At 40.8% G+C, this 26,161-nt stretch overlaps 1 protein-coding gene across 7 annotated transcripts in view; it reads left to right on the top strand.

The window, feature by feature from the left end:
* The window catches only part of Numb (NUMB endocytic adaptor protein), a 138,232-nt gene that overhangs the window by 67,045 nt on the left and 45,026 nt on the right, over positions 1-26,161 (top strand). For 6 of the 7 annotated variants that reach the window (XM_021178573.3, XM_021178572.3, XM_029484588.2 and 3 more), the window contains exon 3: positions 23,198-23,338. In XM_021178573.3, coding sequence (XP_021034232.3) covers positions 23,198-23,338 — 141 coding nt within the window. Of the gene's footprint in view, positions 1-10,254; positions 10,340-23,197; positions 23,339-26,161 lie in introns of all 7 variants that reach the window. The other variant, XM_029484589.2, reaches the window with a different exon arrangement.

Here is a 26,161-nt window from a genome sequence, read left to right as displayed (position 1 = left end):
AAAAATTATAATTATTTTAGGGAAATTTAGATTTCTAAAAATTACAGTGTTAAATAACATTTGGCCCACAAACCATTCCCCCCTTGTGGTAGTTTGATTAAAAATGGCCCCTATAGGTGCATGTATTTGCGCACTTAGTCACCAGATAATGGAACTATTTGGAAAGGACTAGGAGGTATGGTCCTGTTAGAGGAGATGTGTCATGGTGGAGAGGGCAGGATGGGGTTTGAGGTTTTAAAAGGCTGTGCCAGGTCCAGTATCTGTCTCTCTGCCTCTGGACCAGGATGCAAAGTAACTCCATGATTTTCAATCCTTTAGTTTCTCTTAATCTCAAATAAATACAGATAAGCCTAGGTGAAGTATTACTCTGCAAAATAACTAGTCTGTCTTGTTGAAAAATCTCAAGTCAAAAAGGTACAGAAAGACTGAAGAACTATTTGAGAAGATTAGATCTTAAGAAGTCTTACAGTTGTAATTCATTTCCTGAAGCGAGGGAATAAGTAGTTCTAAGGCAAATAATTTTATAGTAAGTGTAACATTGTTGTAATAAGGATTTGTTTAGCTGTACTGTGATTAGCTAAGCAAATATCCTCATTCCTAGGAAAATATAAGGAGATGCTTATGGCTAAGTGGTAGAGTGTCTTCAATTTTGTTTCATGTGGTTGTTTTGGTATTTTTGTTTGTTTTGTTTTTCAAGTATGAGGTGAAACCCACCATTCAGGAGGCAGATGTAGATGGATCTCTGTGAGTTCTAGGCCAGCCTGGTTTACATAGTGAGTTCTTAGGAAGGTCAGGTCAACATAGAGGAAACCCTGTCTCTAGGGGGTGATGGAGACTTCTAAGTTAACATCTCTTTATATATCTGAGTTGTAAAAAAACCAAAATGTATATAGTTAGTATACTGGCTGGTTTTGTGTGTCAGCTTGACACAGGCTGGAGTTATGACACCGAAAGGAGCCTCCCTTGAGGAAATGCCTCCATGAGATTCGGCTGTAAGGCATTTTCTCAATTAGTGATCAAGGGGGAGGGTGGTAACATCCCTGGGATGGTAGTCTTGGGTTCTATAAGAAAGCAAAGCTGAGCAAGGCAAGGGAAGCAAACCAGTAAGAAACATTCTTCTATAGCCTCTGCATCAGCTCCTGCTTCCTGACCTGCCTGAGTTTCTTCCTGACTTCCTTTTAACAGCAGTGTGGAAAGTGTAAGCTGAATAAACCCTTTCCTCTCCAACTTGCTTCTTGGTCATGATGGTTTGTGCAGAATAGAAACCCTAAGACACATAGAGATTGATTGGTTGGTTGATGTTGTATGTTTTTGAGCCAAGACTTCTAAATTCCCAATCTAACTGATGTACCTTGAACACTTGCTTCTTTTTCCTCCTCTCAAATACTAGGATTATAGGAGTGTACCACCATGCCCAGCTGTAATTTATTTTTAAGAAGACAAATAATTGTTCTCATTACTTAAAGTGTTGCAGGAATTCCCAGTCATGTAGAAAAATTACAAACTAGTAATATAATTTTGTTTTTGTTTTTGTTTTTTTGTTTTTTCGAGACAGGGTTTCTCTGTATAGCCCTGGCTGTTCTGGAACTCACTCTGTAGACCAGGCTGGCCTCGAACTCAGAAATCCGCCTGCCTCTGCCTCCCGAGTGCTGGGATTAAAGGCGTGCGCCACCATGCCCGGCGTAATATAATATTTTTATTATAGGACCTGAATGTTTTGTTTTTGTTTGTTCTGTTGTTGCCTCAAGGAACTTGTATCCTGTATTTTTGCCCAAATGTTTGTAAAATAGATAGTTTGAAGATTTCTTAAACATTTTCTGTCTAACTAATATGCTTTCTTACAAAAGAATAGTTTGTAAAAGAGAAATAAAAAATGGATACTCTTCTTCCATTCCATTCAAGTACTCCTGTGAATTTATTTATCTTTAAAACTTTAAGGCAAGGCATGTTGGCCCATGCTAGTAACCTGAACTTAGGAGGATTGTGAGTAGGAGATCAGCACGGGCTACATTGGAAACCCTGTGGCCAAACAGAGAGTAAATCAGGTACAATATTGGTACTTACTGAAGAACTGAGATTCAGAAGGCAGCAATAATGACAATTTAAGTTTAAATTCTGAAATGCCAGAAATGCAGTTGTAATAGGAAATATAGAAAACTGTCAAATATTTGAGAGCTTATCATGCACAGAACTGTGGTTTACACTGTGTAGTAGAGCGGAAAGAAAATGAACCACTATGTTCTTTTTAAGCAAGCAGCTGAGACAGTGCTTACAACAGAGAGGACATTACGTAACATAAGTTAAGTAACATAAATAAAGTATAGTTTTAGTGGAGGGAGATAGAAGGAAGAGGTAGCATTTAACTACAAACTTAAACAAGGAGGATTTGAGTGTTACATGTGACAAAGAGGGGCATCCAGGCAGAGAGAACCAAATGGGTACTGGACAAAGACTGTATGAGACCGCCAGTACTATAGCTTCACCCTGAGGAGAGAAGAGGAAAATTAGGGAACTGATTCTTCAGTTCAGCATATATTTTATATCAAACACTGTATTTCCTTGCTTAAATGCCAGAACATTATTATCTCTCTGTTGAGGAGCGAGAGTGAGACACAGTCTCACTATTTGGCTTTAGCTGGTCTGGAGCTTGCGGTGTAGGCCAGGCCGGCTTTGAGCTTACAAAAGGTCTGCCCGTCTCTGCCTCCTGAGTCCTAGGAGTTATTTTTAAAACAAACAAACAACAACAAACAAAACCCAAGTGAAAGTGAATTGCAGACACTACCATTTTAGTCCTAAACATGGTGATTAACAATATGTATGTACCACCATGCCTGGTACGAACTTTATAATCTTATTTTTTTCTTGAAGAACTGAAATCCTAAATAAATTGTCTGAAGTTTGCTACTGTTGACACTGGAATTTAAGTTCAGATTTGTCTTAAGACTGGGCTTTCAGCTTTTCCATCAGTCGATTTTGAAAAGCTAAACACTGGGACTGGAGAAATGGCTCAGCAGTTTAGAGTACCTGTTGCTCCTCTGGAGGGCCTGCTTTCAATTCCCAGCACCACATGGCAGCTTGAAACTGTCTGTGACTCCAGTTCCCGTGGATCCATGGTACCAGGCATGTATATGGTGCACATATTTATTGCATGCAGGCAAAATACCATACACATAAAATAAAATAATATTTAAAAAAAAACTTATAAACCATGGAATCTTGATTATCAGTTTGACTAGATTTAGAGTCCCCTAGATGACACATTTCTGGATGTTTTCATGAGAGGGGTTCCAGAGTAATTTAACTGAGGAGGGTAGAATTATAATTAGGCTGGTGTCCCTGACTGAATAAAAAGGAAGGAGGAAGCAGAAGAGCAACATTGGTTCCTCTTCTCTGTTTCATGTGACTAACCACATTATGCTTCCCTTCCACAATGGGCTATACCCTCAGACTGTGAGCCAACAGGAAACCTTCCTTAAGTTGCTTTTGTTGGGTATTTCTGTCAGAGCAGTGAGAGAATAAGCTCATATGAACGAATGCTTATCAAGGAGCAGACTTCTGTGATAAACCTCACTACATGACTTGTGCCATTTGCAGGAAGAATGTAGAATTCCAGGCTAGAGTGTTGTTGCAAGCAGAGCTTAATGGGCCATTCCTGTGGGGGTATGAAAGACCAAAATGCCAAGAGAAGTATGGACAATGAAGCCTAGCTCATACGGGGTTTTGTTTTGTTTTGTTTTTTAGAAGTTTCTAAAGTAGTAAAAGTAAATGAATAACCTGTTATTTCAAATGTGTTTTCTGTTAGTCTTTGAAGATTTTTAGTATAGAATTTAAAAGGAGTTGAAGTAAATGGAAATTTAAGAATATAATTATTGTTGCCTGTCTTAGGGTTTTGATGCTGTGAACAGACACCATGACCAATGCAAGTCTTATAAGGACAACATTTAATTGTGGCTGGCCTACAGGTTCAGAGGTTCAGTCCATTATCATCAAGGTGGGCAGCATCCAGGCAGGCATGGTGCAGAGTTCTACATCTTCATCTGAAGATGAAGATGCAAGCAGAATACTGGTTCCCAGGCAGTTAGGATGAGGTTATTAAAGCCCATATTCACAGTGACACACGTACTCCAACAAGGCCACACCTTCTAGTAGGGCCACTCCCTGGGCCAAGCATATACAAACAATCCCATTCCACTCCCCAGGCCCCCATAGGCTTGTTCAAACATGAATCTATGGGGGCCATACCTAAACATAGTATAATGCAAAATACATTTAGTTCAACTTCCAAAGTCCCCAGTCTGTAGAAGTCTCAACAATGTTAAAAGTCCAAAGTTCAAAGTTTCTTTTGAGATTCACCCAATCACTTACCTGTAATCCCCAAAGCAAGACAGGAAACCAGCTGGGCAAACTCCAAACTGCATCTCCATGTCTGATGTCAAAGTGGTCTTCAGATCTTCCAATTCCTTTTTCATTTTTGTTGACTGCAACAAACTTCTTTCTCCTGGGATGGTTCCACTTCCTGTTAGCAGCTTTCCTCAGCAGATAGCCCATGGCTCTGGCATCTTGAACATCTTGGGGTCTCCAAGACAACTTCAATGTTACAGCTTCTTGTTTCAATGTCTGGGATCTACACATGATCTTCTGGGCTCCTCATAAGGGCTGGCACCACTTCTCCAGCTCCACTCTGTGTCAGTCTAAGCTCAGGGTGATCCACTCCACTGCTGCTGCAGTTCTTGGTGATCATCCCATGGTAATGGCTTCTCCAGTACTCTGGGATCTTCTGCTGCAACTAGGCTTCACCAATAGCCTCTCATAGGCTCTCTTCATGGTGCCAACTTCAAATCCTTTGAATGACTCCTTCAGTCCTAGTCTGTCAACTGCAATTGGAGCTTCGACTTCACCTTCACCAATGGCCTTCCATGGCCTCTCACAGTGCCAAGCCTCAGCCGCTCTTCATAACCCCTTCAAAACTTGTACCACCTGGGCAATTCTTACACATTACCTAGTACAGCTGCAGCATGAGTTACAGTCTTGGCTATCTCTGGAAAACAGCCTCTGTGCTCTCAGAAAACACTTCCCAAGAGATTTCACCTCAGTGATGCTGGCCTCTTCTGCCTCTGCCTCCTCCTCCTCCTCCTCCTCCTCCTCCTCCTCTTCTTCTTCTTCTTCTTCTTCTTCTTCTTCTTCTTCTTCTTCTTCCTCTTCCTCCTCCTCCTCCTCTTCCTCTTCTTCTTCTTCTTCTTCCTCCTCCTCCTTCTCTTCCTCCTCTTCCTCCTCCTCCCCCCCTCCCCCTCCCCCTCCTCCTCCTCCTCTTCTTCTTTCTTCCTCTTCTTCTTCTTCTTTCTTCCTCCTCCTCTTCCTCCTCCTCCCTTCCTCCTTCTTCTTCTCTTTTTTTTTTTTTTTTTTGGTTTTTCAAGACAGGGTTTCTCTGTATAGCCCTAGCTGTCCTGGAACTCACTTTGTAGACCAGGCTGGCCTCGAACTCAGAAATCTGCCTGCCTCTGCCCCCCTGAGTGCTGGGATTAAAGGCGTGTGCCATCACACCTATCCACTGGCCTCCTCTTCTTTTTTTTTTTTAAATTAGGTATTTTCCTCATTTACATTTCCAATGCTATCCCAAAAGTCCCCCATACCCTCTCCCCCACCCCCCTAACCACCCACTCCCACTTTTTGGCCCTGGCGTTCCCCCGTACGGGGGCATATATAGTCCTCAAGTCCAATGGGCCTCTCTTTCCAGTGATGGCCGACTAGGCCATCCTTTGATACATATGCAGCTAGAGTCAAGAGCTCCGGGGTACCGGTTAGTTCATATTGTTGTTCCACCTATAGGGTTGCAGATCCCTTTAGCTCCTTGGGTATTTTCTCTAGCTCCTCCATTGGGGGCCCTGTGATCCATCCAATAGCTGACTGTGAGCATCCACTTATGTGTTTGCTAGGCCCCGGCATAGTCTCACTAGAGACAGCTGTATCAGGGTCCTATCAGCAAAATCTTGCTAGTGTATGCAATAGTGTCAGCGTTTGGAGGCTGATTATGGGATGGATCCCTGGATATGGCAGTCTCTAGATGGTCCATCCTTTTGTCTCAGCTCCAAACTTTGTCTCTGTAACTCCTTCCATGGGTGTTTTGTTCCCAATTCTAAGAAGGGGCAAAGTGTCCACAGTTTGGTCTTCGTTCTTCTTGAGTTTCATGTGTTTTGCAAGTTGTAACTTATATCTTGGGTATTCTAAGTTTCTGGGCTAATATCCACTTATCAGTGAGTACATATCATTTGAGTTCTTTTGTGATTGGGTTACCTCACTCAGGATAATGCCCTCCAGGTCCAACCATTTGCCTAGGAATTTCATAAATTCATTCTTTTTAATAGCTGAGTAGTACTCCATTGTGTAAATGTACCACATTTTCTGTATCCATTCCTCTGTTGAGGGACATCTGGGTTCTTTCCAGCTTCTGGCTATTATAAATAAGGCTGCTATGAACATAGTGGAGCATGTTTCTTTCTTACTAGTTGGAACATCTTCTGGATATATGCCCAGGAGAGGTATTGCAGGATCCTCTGGTAGTACCATGCCCAATTTTCTGAGAAACCACCAGACTGATTTCCAGAGTGGTTGTACAAGCTTGCAATCCCACCAACAATGGAGGAGTGTTCCTCTTTCTCCACATCCTCGCCAGCATCTGCTGTCACCTGAATTTTTGATCTTAGCTATTCTGACTGGTGTGAGATGGAATCTCAGGGTTGTTTTGATTTGCATTTCCCTGATGATTAAGGATGCTGAACATTTTTTCAGGTGTTTCTCAGCCATTCGGTATTCCTCAGGTGAGAATTCTTTGTTTAGCTCTGAGCCCCATTTTTTAATGGGGTTATTTGATTTTCTGGAGTCCACCTTGAGTTCTTTATATATATTGGATATTAGTCCCCTATCTGATTTAGGATAGGTAAAGATCCTTTCCCAATCTGTTGGTGGCCTTTTTGTCTCATTGACGGTGTCTTTTGCCTAACAGAAGCTTTGCAGTTTCATGAGGTCCCATTTGTCAATTCTCGATCTTACAGCACAAGCCATTGCTGTTCTATTCAGGAATTTTCCCCTGTGCCAGTATCTTCGAGGCTGGCCTCTTCTTAATCACCACTGATTTCTTAGCTCCAGCTAACCAGCATCAATTGTCCCAGTAGTCCCTTTTATTCTGGACTCTAAAACCAGAGCCATGTGGCCAAAGCTGGGGCTGGAACATGCCCCCATTGTTCTGTTATATTATCACCAGCTTTCTGTTTTCCAAATCCTTCATCGCCTAAGCTTGACTGCCCTGGAATTTGCTTCATAGACTGACTTTGAACTCAGAGATCTGCATGCCTGTCTCCTAAACACTGGAATTAAAGGTGTGGTTCACCAAGCCTGGATTTAAGCTTTTCTTTACCTAAAACTTACTGTGTTCTAGGCTGGTCTTGAACTCAGAGATCTGCTTGTCTTTGCCTCCTGGGTTTAAAGGATTGTGCTATCATGTCTGGACCTAAATTTAGCTGGGTGGAATCTTTCCCCCAAGGACACTATTCCCTTAATTCAATTTAATATCCTTGAACATAGGATTCAGCTCCATTTCACTTCTGGTGCCCTGTTAATACCATATATTTTATATTTTTCCTTTCTCAGTTTGCTCTGCTTGTTTGTAATGCTCTTCATGAGACTTAACCAGAGAACAAAGTCTCTGCTGGTTTTTGTTTTTTTGAGACTTCCTTTGTCAATGCAGTTAATATAAATCTCTTTAGCCTCAGGTAGACTCTTCAGACAAGGGCAAAAAGTAGCCACATTCTTCACCAAAATAACATACAAACAGTCTCTAGGCCATGCACTGAAATTCTTCTCCTCTAAGACCTCTTGGGCCAGATCTGTACAGTTCAAACCACTCACAGCAACAGAGCCTTCCATATTTCTGCTAGGATAGCCCATTGAGCCGTACTTAAAACATCCCATGGCTTTCCAACTCCAAAGTACCCAAATCCACATTCTTTAAAAAAAAAAAAGCATGGCCAGGCCTATCACAGCAATAACCCCAGACCTTGTACCAACCTCTGTCTTAGTTAATTGGTATGAACAGACACCATGAACAAGGCAAGTCTTATAAATGACAATAGGCGTTGGTGGCATACGCCTAGCCCAAAGGGTAACTTTTGTATTTAAATTTTTTTATATTTTGAACTTATATTTTTCATATTCTGAAAGGATTGTCTGTTTTTTTAATGTTTTATCTGTCAAGAAACCTTCATTTTTCTCTAACTCAGTAATACCAACTTTTAAAGCAGGTAGCAATTTGTTTCTTTCTAAATGCATTTTAATGTCATATAGGTTTTTGTTTTTATATATTTTGGGAATTATGAGAACCTAATAAGATGATATCACTGTTCTTCTCTACTCCTGATACTCTCAATATTATAATTATATTGCACATAGTAAGTGTTCCATAAATTCTTGATCTGAATTGTTTTTAGTCTTGAAAACCATTTTATAACTTAGCTGTGTATGCGTAATCGCCCCCTTGAAGCAGAGACCTTCAATATAAAGAGTTCTATTTTGGTGCTGGCAAGATGGCTCAATAGGAGAAGACAATGTTGTACCCACGTTCAATCACTGGAACCCACATAAAGGTGGAAAGAGGAGAAAAATATGCTGTGGCACATGGGCTCACACACATCATATAAACACGAAACATTAATAAACATTTTTAAGAACAGATTTCCTGGGGCTGGAGAGTTGGCTCAGTGGTCAAGAGCACTGCTTGCTCTTGCAGAGGACCCAAGTTTGGCTCACAACCATCTGTAACTCCAGTTCCAGGAGACCTGATGCCCTCTTCTGACCTCTACAACCACTTCGTGTGTATGTGATACACCCAAGTGTGCATCTCACACACACACACACACACACACACAGGTAAAATGCTCATACAAATCAAATAAAATAAAATGAACCTATAAACAAAATTCTTAACCATAATTCTATATTTATCCTTTACTGGCCTCATATTTTCCTTAGCACTGGAAGAAATGTATAGAACAAAAAAGTCAAATTATAAGTGACTTTAACATATAGAAGAGCTTCTGTTTGCTTTAGGAAAATGAAAAAAAATTTTTTTGTCTTAGTTGATATGAAAAAGATAAAACTGGCAGTTTGGTGGCCCTCTCTGCCCTGTCCTGCTCAGTACCCTTGAGCCAAGCTTCAGCTGCATCTTCCAGGGCTACCCATGCACCTATGTGATTCTGTCCTGTACTGCCCAATCCGAGGCTCTCACTCCAGCTCTCAGCTTGCCTCTGCCTGTAGCCCCCCAGAGCTTTCCTTCCAGGTTCAGGCTGCCCTGCATAGCACCAGCAGCCTGCTCTTCTCCTTTTTTAAAATCCCTTGTGGGCAAGGGTGTAGTCGTGGAATTCAAGAATGACCGAGGCACTATTTCCCCCACCCCTACTTCCCCATTGGTGACCCATAACTTGACGTCCAACTGAGGACCAGGATACCCCTGCCCAATACTTAAGGTATTTTATTATTTTTATTTTCTTTTTAACTGAATGGATGAGAGTCAGTTCCTCTGTTGCGAAGGGAGGGTAAGAGATCCAGGAACTGCAGACCACTCCTGGACTGCTCCCAGTCTGTGTATTCCTCTCACCTTCCCTGGAGATGGGAGCTACATTCTAGGCTCTTCATAGTGACCTGTAATACATTTGAGGAATGGAAAGAATCTGTCCCACATTAGAAATAAAACTTAATGATGCAAACTGGAAAGAAAAAAAGGAAAAAATGGGTAAGACTTCAGAATTAATCCTAGCGATCCCTCTGTCATTTAGAGTCAGTTTCCCTTGCATTCCACATCCCGAGGTCCATTTTCTACCCTTTCTCTTTTCTTCCCATAAAAATTCCTTCCTAACAGTGCCAGGAATTTTTGACACTGAAGTTGCTCTTTTATGTCCCTTATCCCCTGACCTTTCCTTTTCTGTTTTATTCCCAGGCTCCAGTGGTTGGGCTTGGGAGTGAGTCTCAGTAGCAGCAGCAGCGTGTGCCTGCAAAGCCAGACTCGGATCCCTAATGCATTTGGCTTGTATCTGTGGCAGGTTGTGTTGTCTGATCAGCATGTGGATCTTGAAACTGCTCAGTGACTCAGTGCACTCTCTCATTACAGTAAAGCCATATTCTGACAAAAGTTGAAAATCTTTTTTTTTTTTGTACCTGTGTCACTGAGAACAATTGTATAAGATATTTATTATTCTCATTTTGCAGATGAGGAAACTGACACTTGGTGAAGTTACGAAATTTGTCCAAAGTCACACAGCTTGTAAAAGGCACAGCCAAGATTCAGAGCCAGGTCTGTCCAACTTCAAAACTACTAATCAAGGCTTAGACACTTGGAAATAGCTGTGATGCACCAACTTGTGATGAGTTGTATTGGTATTAGTATTGCCTAAGTGTTCTTAGCTCCTTTGGGTAATTTTTAGTGGTGAGGTTTCTGTCCTCCTTACATTTTTCCTCTTTCCTTTAAGTATTATGAAAAGCAATATAGCATAGTAGCTAAGGGTGTGAATTTTGGAGAGAGAGAACCTTAGTAGAGATTTTTAAGCTTCTATTTTTACTTGTGTGACATTGGGAAAGTTACTTAATTCTTTATGTGAGAGTTTCCCTCTATGTAAAACAGTAATAGTGCCATTGTTTACCTGATCAGATTGCTGTGAACATTGGGTAATTTAATACATGTAAGAAACCTTTCGCTCTTGCTTTTCCCTTCTTGCCCCCGCTCTGTCCCTTCCCCCCCACTCTCCCCATTCCCCCCCCCCATGTGCTCATGGCCCGCCTCTACTTCCCTTCCCTTCCCTTCCCTTCCCTTCCCTTCCCTTCCCTTCCCTTCCCTTCCCTTCCCTTCCCTTCCCTTCCCTTCCCTTCTTCTTTTTCTTCTCCCCCTCCCCCCATCTCTGCCTCTACTTACCCTCTTAACTCCCCTCCCTATGCCCTGAAAAACCTCTATTCTATACTAAAACAAAAAAAGAAAAAACAAAACAAACAAACAAAACCTTTTCTACTTGTCTACACTAAGTATTTTCATCTGTTAACAGCTAGTAAAGCAAGTCATTATTTTAAATTATCTAAATTTATTTGAGCAAAGTTTAGGCTACAATATACATAAACCAAAATTAATGTTGAATAAATTAGACTTAGAGAAAAATCACCAGTTTGACTGAACTCAAATCTGTTGTGAGTCATGTGGAGTAACAGCTTACAGACCTGACACCGATGGTGCTCTATGTACTGTATTAGTCACTTTTGCATCACTCTGATGACAATACCTGACAGAAACAATTTAGGGAAAGTGGTTTTGGCTCACACCCTCCACGAGTGTGAGGCCATGATGGCAGGGAAGGCTTGGCAGAACTTGAGTTCATGCATAAAGGAGCATAGGAGACATGGTTCCCAATTTAAGTCTGTGTTCATAGATTAGCTTTGTGCTTGATATAGATGCACGAATGTATGTATATGTGTGGATATATTGGTCATATCCATGCCCTACCATGATTTTTAAGAATCTTTCCTTATTATATTCTGTGTGTATGTGTACAGCATATCTATAAGAGAATTTGGAAATTCAAAGAGGCATCCGATGCCCTGGAACTGGAGTTATGGATAGCAGTGAGCCACCATGTGGATGCTGGGAACTGAACCTGGGTTCTCTGGAAGAGCAGCCAATGCTCTTAACTACTTTTTTTGATTTTTGAGGCAGGGTTTCTCTGTGTAGCCCTGGCTGTACTGGAACTCACTCTGTAGACCAGGCTGGCCTCGAACTCAGAAATCCGCCTGCCTCTGCCTCCCGAGTGCTGGGATTAAAGGCGTGTGCCACCACGCCCGGCTTCTTAACTACTTTTAATTGCTGAGCCATTTGTCAACCCTTCTTATACATTTGTGTCTAGTAGTTTCTGCTCCATATTGCTAGCGCACTAGTAACTCTTGAGGTTTTATTTATTTATTAAATATAGTTTTGCTAATTACTTTGTATTGTTTTATAGTGAGGTAATTGGCTGGATAATCTAGCCTAAAGTGTTATTAAGAATGCTGTTTTGGGGGCTGGAGAGCTGGCTCAGCAGTTAAGAGCACTGATTGCTCTTCTTGAGGTCCTGAGTTCAAATCCTAGCAACCACATGGTGGCTCACAACCATCTGTAATGAGATTGGATGCCCTCTTCTGGTGCATCTGAAGACAGCTATAGTGTACTTATATAAAAGAAATAAATATTATATAAAAAAGAGTGCTGTTTTCTCATTATGAGCTTTTTTCTATTTATGATTCCTTAAGATAGAAACTTATCAACTTTTCTTTCCCCTCCTTTTCTTTTTTTCTGTGGTGCAGGGATTTGAACCCAGGTCCTCACACATGCTAGGCAGACATATCCTATTTTTATTTTCTAATCTAATTTAAAAGTGTCCCTGGCCCATGAGTCTTTTTATTATTAATTATATATATATATATATATATATATATATATATATATACACACACACACATATATTTTTTTTTCAAGTGTGAGGTTTCTATAATTGTCTTTATATTTCTCTCATGATTGGCTATAATCTGTAGTCCATAAGTACAACTTCTCAATTTTTGAAAAGTATGTATATATGTGTATATACACATGTGTATCTTTCTGTCATATTCTATTTGAATTACAAAAAAAGATTGCACTATCTTCTGTAATCAAGAAGAGGCGCATCTAAAGCACAGTAATGTCGACAGTCTAAGGCTAAGAGGAGGGGCCAGCGTGAGCAGGCAAATGAAGACTCTAAAGAGCCGCTGCTGTGTGATGGGCTCTGTGGCTTCTCCTCGTGCTGATGAGGCTTGAGTAGCCAGTGATCCATGTCTTCATATTTACAGTGCTTTCTAGAAAACTCAATTAGTATTGTTGATAGAATGATAGTTTCCTTTTTCTCTTTCTGTCTATACTTTTCCTCCCTGTCTACCACTTTGTCCTCATAGACTTTAACATCTCTGTAACTAGGAAGGGTCTCTTATTTTACTTTTGGTGATTTTTTTCATAATTACTGGAGATTTATTAACACTTTCAGCAGCATTTTTCTTTAGTGAAATATAAAATAGTGGTACATTTTGCAGTTGATGGCATCTAGTGTTACCAGTTTCTTGAGTCAGAGCCAAGTTTTTTGTATCATGATTGAGAAGAATGAGGAATAAGGACAATACAAGAAGGGCAGGCAAGCCAAGGTTATTAGGAAGTAAAGAATCAGCTCTCTAATGAGTTGCCAAGTACTGCTTTGGGAGCAGAGGGTTTTGTGTCCTAGGAATGGGCCAGTTTGGTCCTATCTGTATGCAAATGAGGTACTAAGCCAGGATAAATCTGGTTACTTAATTTATATGTAAGTGGGTAATTCTGATCAGATAGGCAGGCATGCATAGGCTCAGGAAAGCCCACCCCAAGTCCCATGTCAAGGATGAAGATCCAGCAGGGAAAAAGAACAGAGGCTGCTGGTGAGCCAGTGTCTGTCTTGATGGTTAGGCTTTTGGATTTTGATTCCTTAGCTTACCAATTACATCATTCATTTAAAAACCTTGGTGTTCTTGGAGGTGACTGCCAGTTCCACCAAGACATAGATTACTGTTTCCCTTGACTCTGTATCCTGACTGCCTACAAATGAAGGCTGCATTGTTCCTAACTCCTTCTCCTACCTCTGGTAAAACACACATCTTTACATATACAGTACAGTGTGGTTCTTTGCCTCATCCTACTTAAAATGCCCCCTTTCTCTATTGTCACTGTATACTTAAATCATTCAAAACTGTTAAAGGATGAAATGTATGTATACACATACACACAGTCACTTGGATATGGTCTAATTTTCTTATCCTGACTCTTCTTCCATCTTACACAGTATTTTGTTGGATTCGAGGTATTATTAGCAATTAAGGGAAACATGTAGGTATGATGAATCATAGTATAAATTGTAACATTTATGTTAGTGACCAGTTAAAGCACTTTGAAAGAAATGAAGAGTTGTATAATAAAATGGGGTTAACCTTAGAAGCCCACATCTTTAATCCCAGCACTTGGGAGACAGACATGGTTGGATCTCTGTGAGGTCAGCCTGGGCTACATAGCAAGTTCTAGGACAGTCAGAGATACATAATACAGATACCCTGCTTGTTTGTTTTTTTAAAAAGAATTGTAAAGGACAGGAGAGATGGCTCAGTGATTGAGTCTGCTTGCTACTCTTGGAGTCAACCTGGGTTTAGCTTCCAACACCCAGAAGGAGTCCCATAACCACCTGTAACTCCAGTTCTACTAGGATCTGATGTCTTCTGCTGGTTTCTATGGGAGCCAGGTGTGCATGTAGTACACATCCATACATGCAAGCAAGGCACTCATATACAGAAATTTAAAAATAATTCTAAAACCTTTTAAACAGATACATCTTTTCTTAAAAAATGAATTATAGGGAAAGTTATTTGGAAAGTGAAAATGACCTCATTGATGTCATCAATCGATGACATTGAAGATGAAACTTGGACATATGACAAAGAAATAAGCTCCTGAGAAGTCAAGAAGAAACCGTTTTAGGAAAAAGAAACAACAGGCTCCAACTGGAAATAAGCTTCAGGAAACCAAAGAACCATAATGACTTAGTTAAGGAGACTGCCATTCCAAGCTGAGAGTCAGGCAGGGGCCATACCTTAGTATATGAACATTTACTGAGTATTTATATCTGCATGCTGTTTTAAGCATCTGAGTCACTAAAAGCTTAGTTTCAATTTGATTTGCAGATACATTTAGAAAGCAAGTGGATGTTTACATGGTGACATAATCTATTTTTAAAAGATTATTCTGGGACTTGAGATGGCCCAGCAGGTTAGGGTACCTGCCACCAAGTTTATTGATCTGAATTTGATCCCTGGGACCCTCACGATGGAAAGGGAAAACAGACTTCTACACTCAGTCGTCAGTGAATATAAAGTTTTGGCTACCATGTACATGGTTGATCAGAGAGGAACAATAGAAATACGTCCTAGTTTTCACTTTATAGTACTGCAGACAAGCGATGAAGTTGGATTGGGCTGTGGTGGTTCTGGAAGTGGAGATGGAGTATGGCAGATTTGAGGTATGTTTTAGAAGTGTTTGCTGATAACTTTGGTTAGGGAACAGGGATGCAAATAAGGTAAGAGAATGATTAGTGAGGTTAAAAAAGCTGAAGACGATGTAAAGATACTTGTGAAGGGAGACACATTCCTGTCCTGCCCTCCTCCTCTTCCCTCTCATTCTTCCCTCCCCTCCTCTTGCTTCCTACTTTCCCTTCCCCTGCCACTTTTCCGCTTCTTCTCATCCCCTCTTCTCACTTCTCATTCTTGGAACCGAGCATATTTTTATTCTCGTCTGCCTCTCCAGATTCCAGCACCTTCCTACACTTGACAGATGTTTAGGAGAGGAGAGTCAGTGCAAAAAGTAGGTTATGATTCTCAGGAACTCTGCCCTTTGTCACCAATATGTTCCTTGCTAAATCAGTTGTTCCTACATAGAGCAAAATTAAATTTTGTTTTTTAAGTAAAGGTAAGTTCTTGAGTATGTTCCTAGTAAAATCAGCCTATGAATGTGTGATGGCCATATTGTTTTGCTGTCTTTTATATTTTCAGCTCTCCCTGTTTAGCATACGCTGGGTTTGAACTCATGATCCTCCCATCTTAGCCTTATAGGTGTGCTAGCACTGAAGTGTCTGGCTTTGAGTATATGCATAACATTTTTTAATCTATAAAATATTACTTAAGTATACTTAAAATATACTTAAGTATTCATGAATCATAAATTCGGTTCACCAATTGTTTTCCAAATTAAAAAATAAAACTAGGGCTTGGCAGGATGGCTCAGCAGGTATAAATATTAACTTTGTAAACCTGATGGCCTGAGTTGATTCCTGGGGCACATAGTGGAACTGACTCCCTAAAAATTACCATCTGACCTCCACGTGGTATGCTGTGGCACTTGCACACCAGCAGTCACACTCATGTCATATACACACATGCAGGAGCAGTAATAATGTAAGCTTTAAAAATAGTTTGTAGTGACAAGAAGAGTCACGGTTGGTTGGTTGTGGAGTTTTTGAAGGGCTAAAAATTGAAGCCAGGTTCTTGTGCATGGTAGGTAAGTAAGTGCTCTGCTGGTACCAGAAACCCAGGGAAGGCCAGAAGGAGCTCCTTAATTGTCAGCTTTTGCATCTCTCAGTGTTTGGGAGTAGCATGTGGTGGCAGGAGGCAGACTAGGATAGTGTTAACACTCTCTAGTGTTAATAGCTCATGTGTATGTGCTAGTTAAGGTGGCTATTGGGCCTGCAAATGTTAAGAGTTCCTATCTAGTTCTGGACAGCGATTGGCATTGCTGCTTCCAGACAGGCTTAGGTACTGGGATTTCAAATTTTGATAGCTTTTTTTTTTTTAAGATTTATTTATTTATTATATGTAAGTACACTGTAGCTGTCTTCAGACACACCAAAAGAGGGAGTCAGGTCTCATTACGGATGGTTGTGAGCCACCATGTGGTTGCTGGGATTTGAACTCAGGACCTTTGGAAGGGCAGTCGGGTGCTCTTACCTGCTGAGCCATCTCATCAGCCCCTTGATAGCTTTTTGAACTCTTCAGGAGAACAGTGTCACTTCTCTGGCTCTGTCCAGTCTTCAGTTTCTTTAGCTGAAGCCCTCTATCCTCATCTTGCCCAGTCTACCCCTTTGAACAGTCAGCTGTCTCTTTATGTGGCTGTTGTCACTGATGCCAATGTCAAGCAGGCAGTTACTCCCCATCTTTCACCACCTCCACCACTGTCAGCTGCCAGTCTTTAAGTCCCACCCCCTTTGCAGCTGTCAGTGCACCTGGCCACTGCCACGTTCACAGCTTGGCCTGCTGGCTGCTCAGCTCTCATGGCTATTGTCCTCCTGTTTCTGCCATTGCTGCTGCTACTCTGTTATCTGCTCTACTTTTCTTCATGTTACCAGCTCAGGCTACACTGCTAAAGTAGGCAAAGAGAGACTACTTGAGAAACTGTCACTGCATATAAGGTTGCAACATTAGGAAAGCAGGTGCAGATGCTTGCAGTGTTGCCTAGGTCGGGTTCACTTAGGCTTGTGATAGCAGAAAACCTATTGCTTAATGTTTGGAACAGCCATGACTGGATCTGTAGTTTCAGAAAGCAGAGCGAGCAGTTTCAGTTGTCTTGGAGTTTCCTCAGTGTCTGTCTATGTGTGTTCAAAAGGGCTAGCTTGTGGGTAGTCCAACTGGCTCTTGAAAGATAATTCTAGCACTAATACTGATTTTAATACTGCTTTTTAAATAATGTGTAACACCAATCTAGTTTCCCAGAAAAAGGTGGGTGCCCCCCCCATCACTGTCACTGAGTCACACTCTACCCCTTGCCCTTACATTTTTTCCCTAAATATTTCCAGGTTCAACTTTTTATTTTGGGGTTTTCCCCCCAATATAAGTCTTTCATTGTCCCCAAAGAGCCCATCTTGTACTTGGAATTAGGATCTTGTTTCTGAAGCTAGGTTACTTAGGTCTTGCACATCAGCCTGCTGCACTGTTGCCTTTTCAGACACATAGATGCCATCCATTGTGGCTTGCTGAATCAAAGCAGCTGAACTTAAAACAAGCTCAGTATCATTTCCTTCAAGGATTAGTTCATCTTTCTGGGTTCAAGAGACAGAACAAGCAACACCTGTCCTCATCCAAACCCCGAAAGGTACTTTTCACCCAAGAAATTTCAGATTTCAACCAAAGACTCATTCTCCTAAATAATGACATTGATGCGGAAGTGAGCATACACAGACCTCATCTTGGAATGGAAGCTTAGTGTAATGTTCTTGTCTTAGTTAGGGTTTCCTTTGATGTGAAGAGATGCCATGACCAAGGCAACTCTTATAAGGACAACGTTTAATTGGGGCAGGCTTACAGCACACTGCCTTTTTTTTTTTTTTAAGTTAAACTGAAATGTAAGCAAACTCAAATATACCAAAAGCTAAATTTATTGAGAGCTAAATTGTTTCCTTGGAAAAGTAGGACTCAGAAAAGAAGGAAAGAGAAGAAAAGAAGAGAAAAGAAAGATTAAGGTGATTGGCTGGCTGAATTATTATATACATGCAATCCAGTACTTGGGAGAACAGAAACTTTATGGGTCATCCTCAGCCACCCATAAAGTTCAAAGCCAGCTCGGGCTATGTCAACTCTGATCTCAAAAGCAAAACAAAAACCAAAGTACATAAATAAACAAGCCCTTTGTTTGTCTAACTTTCCCTGAATCTGCTTGTAAATGAACTTCTGACAGACAGCTATGAACTTTTAAAATGAATTTTATTTGTTCTATAATTTTTTTGTGTTAATTTACCTGTTTGTGGTAAAGCTGTACCCTGTTGCTGTTTACTTGGCTCACTGCCTATGTGAAGCACTGAACCAGAGATAGAATTGAATATGTTAGGCTGATTTTACCAATTGGACCAATTGTAGTCCAGACGCTAATTAATGGTTTAACACAGTGGCTCTTAACCTTTCTAATATTGCAACCCTTTAATACAGTTCCTCGTTTTGTGGTGACCCACACTGTAAAATTATTTTTGTTGCTATTTCATAACTCTAACTTTGCTACTATTATGAATCATAATGTAAGTATCAGAGTTTTCCAATGGTTTTAAGCAACCCCTGTGAGAGGGTCTGAGAACAACCCTTGATTTAACAGATTTATCATCTTGGGGGAATACATTCTGGAGCTTAGTTGTATCAACTTGACTCTATTCTCACTACTGCTTTCCTCTAAGTTTTTCAGTTCCCTTGTCTCCACCAGGGCCACCACCATTACCCTAGTTTAAGTTCTCATTATAACGTGTCTGGAAGCCGTTCCCCTTCATATTTGTTTTCCATATTACTACCAGAGTGGTTAAACCAAATCACAAGTCTGACCATCCAAGTCAGGGTTTAAGTCCTTTAAACAGCTTCTGATTCCCATAAATCCTAGTTCCTTTTAGATTCCTTGGCTTCATCTCTGTTACTCCTTGCTGATCCACCACCTAATATTGGATTTTTGGCATCTATACTTTTATTGATGTAGTTGTTTGTCTTAGTTAGGGTTTTCATTGCTGTGAACAGATACCACGACCAAGGCAACTCTTATAAGGACAACATTTAATTGGTGGGGCTGGCTTACAGGTTCAGAGGTTCAGTTCATTATCACCAAGGTGGGAGCATGGCAACATCCAGGCAGGCATGGTGCAGGAGGAGCTGAGAGTTCAATATCTTGTTTCCAAAGGCAAACAGGAGAAGACTTGCTTTGAGGCAGCAAGGATGAGAATCTTAAAGCCCATGGCCACAGTGACACACTTCTTCCAACAAGGCCACACCTTCAAATAATGCCACTCCCTAGGCCAAGCATGTTCAAACCACCACATTGCCTTTACTTGAAATACTTTTTATTCTTGTTTGTTTGTTTTTTTTGTGGTTTTTTGTTTTTTGTGGGTTTTTGTTTGTTTGTTTTGTTTTGTTTTGTTTTCAAGACAGGGTTTCTCTGTATAACCCTGGCTGTCCTGGAACTCACTTTGTAGACCAGGCTGGCCTCGAACTCAGAAATCCGCCTGCCTCTGCCTCCCTAGTGCTGGAATTAAAGGCGTGGCCACCACACCCGGTTTACTTCTTGTTCTTATACCCTACCATCTGTCACTGATTTTGGTTCCTAAAACCTAACTCAGATTGTGACTGCTTATGGGAAATACTGGCTTGAGGGTTTCTCTATTATTATAGAGTCACTTAAAGTCAAGAAAGCAGTCTTACTAATTTCTGCACTAGTTTTAACAATAGGGCTAGATCAGCACACAATAAGCTTTCAGTTTTCATTAAACCACATAAATTGAGGTGAAGATGAGGTCTTTAGGCATGAGAGAAAAGGGGATGATTTAAGTTATTAGTATGTGTGAAGCAACATCAGTATGCCCATAATGAATTTGAATGAAAGGACACAAACTAAAAAGTACAAATGGGGAAAAACCATACTGATGGGGTGATGGTTTGTCTTATTTTTAAGAGAATGATAGCAAGCATAAGAGAGCACAGTTGAACCATGCTGTTTAGGGAATATTTTCAGTGATTGGAGGAAGTAGAAGAAGCCCTTGAGAGTCAACAGATTGATGAATTTAACCTAGAGGAATACTGGGGTAGAGTCTAGGGAGGAAAGGAGTGTAAAAAAGAGATAAGAGTCGTGGCATCAACCTTTTACAGAGCAGTTAAGGGGTACAAAAGGTTTTCTGGGGACAGTGATACAGCTTCTTGGGTAGGATCACTTGCCACCAAGCCTGATGACCTCAGGCATTCACATGTTGATAAATGCAGGCGTGAATATGTGTGCAAACACACACACACACACATGCATATGTACACTCTGACGATTGTATATAGTTATCTTTGCAAATTGTAGTATAATGGAACTTTAAAAAGAATTAGCTTATAGAACAAAATAATTCTTTTTTCCTAAGTTTTTCATGACAGGCTTTCTCTGTATAGCCCTTACTGTCCTGGAAGTCACTATGTAGACCAGGCTGAGCTCAAACTCACAGAGATTTACCTGCTTCTGTCTCCCAGTGCTGGAATTAAAGGTGTGTGTTACCACACCTAGCTATCTCAGTTCTTATACTTAAAAATCTATTTATCGCCTATGTTCAACTAGGACCTTTGTCCTTAGGCCAGTAATAGTTATTAAGAGGTAATGAACAAGATAACATAATTACACTTTTACCTTGCAAATTTATTTTAGGACTGTTTTGTCATTACTATTTAAATCGCCCTACCTTTTCCTTAAACTTTTTACATGGAAATCTGATAAAATAGTTCTATGAATATGTGACAGGAACCTGAAGCCTTTCCTAAGAGTTGTGTCCAATCCTTCAGACTCCTTAACTTTCCCCCCTAAACAAGCAATGGCTGCTAGGCCTTTCCACTGCAGTCCTGTGGTTACTTAAAGCATAAGTCAGGAATCGTGGCAGAAATGCTGATGGCAAACCATTTGACTACTAAAAGTGGTAAGATATTAACACCAATTTTTTGGACATTTTCACCGTGTTATTTAGCAACCAAAAATGCTACAATAATACATCTATGCCAGAGAGTGAATAGTCTCCAGTGCCCTAGTCTAGACAGTGGGTAATCCTCCTTTGTCAGTGGGCTTTGACATCTCTAGTGTCTTCCTACCTACAAAGTAGTCTCAGTGTTATAGGGGGTTGGTTGGTTGTTTCTTCAAAATTACAGTATGTCATACAAGGACAGGCACCACATTAGAATTCAGAGATAGGTACTATTTAAACAAGTAGGATACAGCTTACTATTAAGGAACTAGAAATTGTGCCAGGTTCTAATGTACAGTAATAAAAGTCAGCAAAACGCTTAAATGGAACCATGTGAAAGTAGAAGAACCAAGGTCAGGTAAAGGCTTCTCAGAACAACAGTGAGTGTTTTGTTAAATGCTGGCTTCTCTTGAGCTTGCACTGAACATGAGTAGACTTTTACAGGAGGCAAACTGAAATAGTTTCTTTCCATGTAGAGAGAGGCACTGAAAACAGCCTGCCTGTAGGGGATGTAAGTAGCTTAATGGAGCTGGAACTTAACATGTGAATGGGGGCTGGTAAGAGAAGGCATAAGACTGTGTTTGCCATGCTGAGCATTTACACTTTGAAGGGGACATGAGCCAATTAGAGGATTTTAAAGTAGAATAGTTGTACAGTCAGATTGATGTTTTAGAAAACAGTAGTCAGACCAGATTAGAATGAAATGGGCCTTTATTTGAAGCAGTCTAAGTAATGGCCTTTTGCAATAAGTTAAACAAAAAAGTCTCAAAATAGTTGATTTGGACACTGGCCACATACAGGCCTGTCTACCTGAGAGGCTTAGAAAACAGGATCAAGAGTTCAAGGCCAGTCCCAGCAACAGGAGTTCCCTTTTGAAACATTAGCTGTTTTAGGTAGCATTATTTCTGACCCTCACAGTGACCCTGAGAAGTAAGAGTTACTACCATATCTGACAGAAGTATAAACTAAGGATTAGAACTTTGAGTTTACTTGCCTCAGTCACATCACCATCTCTGGCAGCACAGCATTCACTCAGGTCTGTCTCATTGTAAAGCTTACAGGGTGCCCCAGTTACTACATAAGCTAGATTTTGACCCAAACCTCAGGCATGCATTGTTTATTAATCATGAGTGTTGGTTGAACAGCATTCATTCAGTAAGTATATGTGAGCTACTCCTCTACTGATCAGTTCCAGGAAGGCAGGCATAAACAGGGAACAGGATAGCATCCTGTCCTTGCAGAACTTATATCTCACTGGGAATAGGTAGGTAATGTAAACAAAGACATGTTTTAGTTTGAGACAGTAATTAAACCAAAGGTACCACAAAGAAAAATCAGGACTTTGGAGGAGGTAGCTTTGCCTTTGGGTTCCATGAGGAGTGAGCAGAGAGGAAGAGAGAAAAGGGACTAGGAAAGGCTCCAGGCACAGAGTGCTTACCTGCCTTGATGTGCGGGGCTGTAGTTTTCATCGCTTGCCCTACAGACTAGAAAAAGAGTGACTGTTCACCCAAGCATTGTGAGCTCTCCTGGCTCTTACCTAATATCCATCAAATCAGGAAGACTTGAAGCTTTCTTTTGTCTACCAGTAATAAAGATAGCTACATCATTTGTAGGGGTGGGAAGAGTCTGAGAATGAATGAATCATGGGACAAAGGGCATGGAGTGAATTAGATATTAAAGAGGTAACATTGGTAGATAAGGCCACAGGAAGAAAGAATGGGGAGTTGGGCATGTAACTAACTCAGTTGGCAAAATGTGTGCCTGGCAGGCACAAAATATTAGTTCAGTCCTTAACACCAAACTGAGGCACAGTAGGGCACAGCGGCTGTAATCCCGGCATTTGAGAGGTATCAAGCAGGTGAGAAGTTAAAGGTCGCCCTTGTTGGGGCAGTTGTCATTGGAGGGAACTGTAGTTGTCTTTAAAAAGCGGAACGAGAGCAGTTTTAGACTCATTGTCACTCCGAGAGCAAGTACGCTAACATACTAAGCTATAACCCTCATGTGGGCCTTCAAGGTTTGGGATGGGTTTTGTACTAAAATGGTCATCTGAAGTTTGTGTAAGAAGTAACTTTGGTATTTCTTCACTGTGTCTTCAGGTTGTAAAAGTTAACATGAACAAACTACGGCAAAGCTTCAGGAGAAAGAAAGACGTTTATGTCCCAGAGGCCAGCCGTCCACATCAGTGGCAGACAGATGAAGAAGGAGTCCGCACTGGAAAGTGTAGCTTCCCAGTTAAGGTAAAACACACATGTCTTTGTGGTTCTCTGTGGGGAAATAAACAAAAACATAAAAGCAAACCAAACAAAAAACTGATAGCCCATAGAATATGTAATCCTATGACTCACACTAGTGAAGGAGCCTTCCAAAACCGTATTCTGCTTCAGTGATGGAATTAAATAAGAAAAAAATACATTGCAGTTAGTGATTTTTCTTTTTGTGTTTAAGTTATCTAAATAAGGCTGTGTGCTACATAATCTGGAACTGGAACAAGTATAAGTGAGAACAGTTTTGTGTGTGGGTTGGTGGGGCTCCTAGGAGTGTGCTTGAGTGTGCTTGGCAAGCCCTCTACCACTGGGCTACATCCCTGCCTTCTTTTTACTTCCTTGAGAAAGAATCTCACTAAGTTATCTAGGCTGTCCTTGAACTTGCTCTGTAGCCCTAGTAGGCTTTGAACTTGTGATCGTCCTTCCTCAGCTCCTGAGTAAGTGAGGTTTCCCAGAAGCCTCTACTCTCAGGTCTGGTCAAGTAAGAACACTTCTAATGAGAACACAAGTCCTGAGATGTCTACAGATCCTCAGTTACCAAGAATTAAATTATTTTCAGTGAGGTATGGGTTTATTTCCAGCATTCTCCAACAAAAGAAGAGTCAAAAGAAGCCCGCTCCTCCCCATTCCCATTCAGGGCTAACTGGCTTGTTTGCTTCTTCTATTTTTTTCTGAATATTTATTATTTATATGTAAGTACACTGTAGCTGTCTTCAGACACATCAGAAGAGGGCATCAGATCTCATTACGGATAGTTGTGAGCCACCATGTGGTTGCTGGGATTTGAACTCAGGACCTTTGAAAGACCAGTCAGTGCTCTTAACCACTGAGCCATCTCTCCAGCCCTGTTTGCTTCTTCTTGTCTTCACTTTTAAACTCTTCCCACCATTAGTTCTGCTCTTGTCTTCTGTACTTATAATTTCTTGTCCCATCAATGCTAGATGATTATCTTGATGCTCCATCATAAAAAAATGAAATACTTTCACTTATTTTCAAATTTATATCAGATATTTTTACTTCATTTTCTTTACATATGTTTCACTTATGTTTTATTTCATTTTCTTCACATATGTTTTCTTCACTAATGTTTACATTCTCTCCTATAAATAGTAATTACATCTCCTATATATTGAGTTCTAAAAATTTTCATTATTAACTAGGCATTAAGTTTAATGCCAATCTAAGGAATATCCTACAGTTTCTTCTCTTTGGTATTATTGATTCATTGATATGTTTGACAGATAATTGCTGAATGTCTGCTGTCTACCAAGTATTGTTCTAGGAACCAGCAATGCAGTGAGCAGCACAGACAGGATCTCTGCCTAGTGTTGTTCATGGTAGCGAATGCGAGAGTGTGAGAAAACAGAATATCCGCTATACCAGAAAGGAATTGTGGATGAAAGAAATAAATGGGGTTGATACGGTTTAAAATATTTTGGTTTTGGAAGTCCTCATTAGGGGGCAAAATGTCATTTCAGAAAACACCCAAAGAAATTCAGAAAATAAGCATTTCAGGTATTGAAGGAAACAGAATGTAGCCAAGGGAGCAACAGTGGAGTGGCTCTTCAGCAAGAGGCACCTGGCATAGTAAGGGGCACAGAGAAAGCCACTGTGTATAGAACCAGAGGAGCAGGGAGCCATGAAAGCAGGTAGGTAGAAGGTAGATTCAATAGTTCAGTACTTTCAAATAATATCACACCTACTAGCTGCATTTTTGATATAATACTCTTTATAAATTCTAAATTACTGTTTATATTCAATTACAAATATGAAGAAGTAAATTTTGCTAAAATTTGTATCTAGCATGTACAGTCTTCTCTCTTTTTTTTTAGATTTATTTATTATATTTATATGAGTACGCTGTTGCTGGGATTTGAACTCGGGACCTCTGGAAGAGCAGTCAGTGCTCTTAACCACTGAGCCATCTCTCCAGCCCCCCCCCCCTTTTTAATCTTTTTTTCTTTACAGTCTTCTCTTGATTGACTTAGTTATATTTGTGTGAAAGTCACTGCATGTGTGCATATTTAAAATAGAATTAGAGTCAGTAAAAGATAACTCTGAGTAAGCTTTTTCTATATTACAAGTGCCCAATATTAGATGTGTCATATATTCATTCTTGGGCCCTTGTCTACTAGCTAGAAGTATTGTTCCTACAAATGACCTCATTACCATCCTTAAACACTGAAAAATTATTTGCCTAGAGCATTTTGGGGGTGGAAGTTGGGAGATACAGAGTCTTGCTACATAGCTCAGGATAACCCCAAACTCATGATTACCAGCAAGCCCAATTCCATCTTAAGGATTTTGACTTTTATATTTAGATGAGATGAGAAACCATTAAAGAGTTGAGCAGACATAGCATCATGGGACCCTGTCTCAAAAGAAGAGAGAGAGAGAGAGAGAGAGAGAGAGAGAGAGAGAGAGAGAGAGAGAGAGAGAGAAGAGGGGAGGGGAGGGGAGGGGAGGGGAGGGAGGGAGGGAGGGAGGGGAGGGGAGGGGAGGGGAGGGGAGGGGAGGGGAGGGGAGGGGAGGGGAGAGAGAACCAAATGGAAGCTCTGTCGGGGTCATCAGCACTCAGCCATATAATAGAAAACCAGATCCGGGTCCACTACGTTGTCTTCCCAAACCAAGCAGTATGATGCAAACCCAGCCCCTTTTCATGAGGAAGAGGGTCACAGATAAAGCTGAGGAGCCTCTGTCACCTTCTCCTTTCCCCCAGAGAAATGTATTAACCAGTCCTGAGGAGATAGCCACCCCCTGCCCCCATTTCCCTGTCTCAAGGGCTATTCCAGGGCA

The sequence above is a fragment of the Mus caroli genome, unplaced genomic scaffold (genome assembly GCF_978045245.1).
Source record: "Mus caroli unplaced genomic scaffold, Mus_caroli_1 scaffold_14, whole genome shotgun sequence".
NCBI lineage: Eukaryota > Metazoa > Chordata > Mammalia > Rodentia > Muridae > Mus > Mus caroli.
Note: the sequence above shows the minus strand (reverse complement) of the source record. Positions and strands in the feature narration are given on the sequence as shown.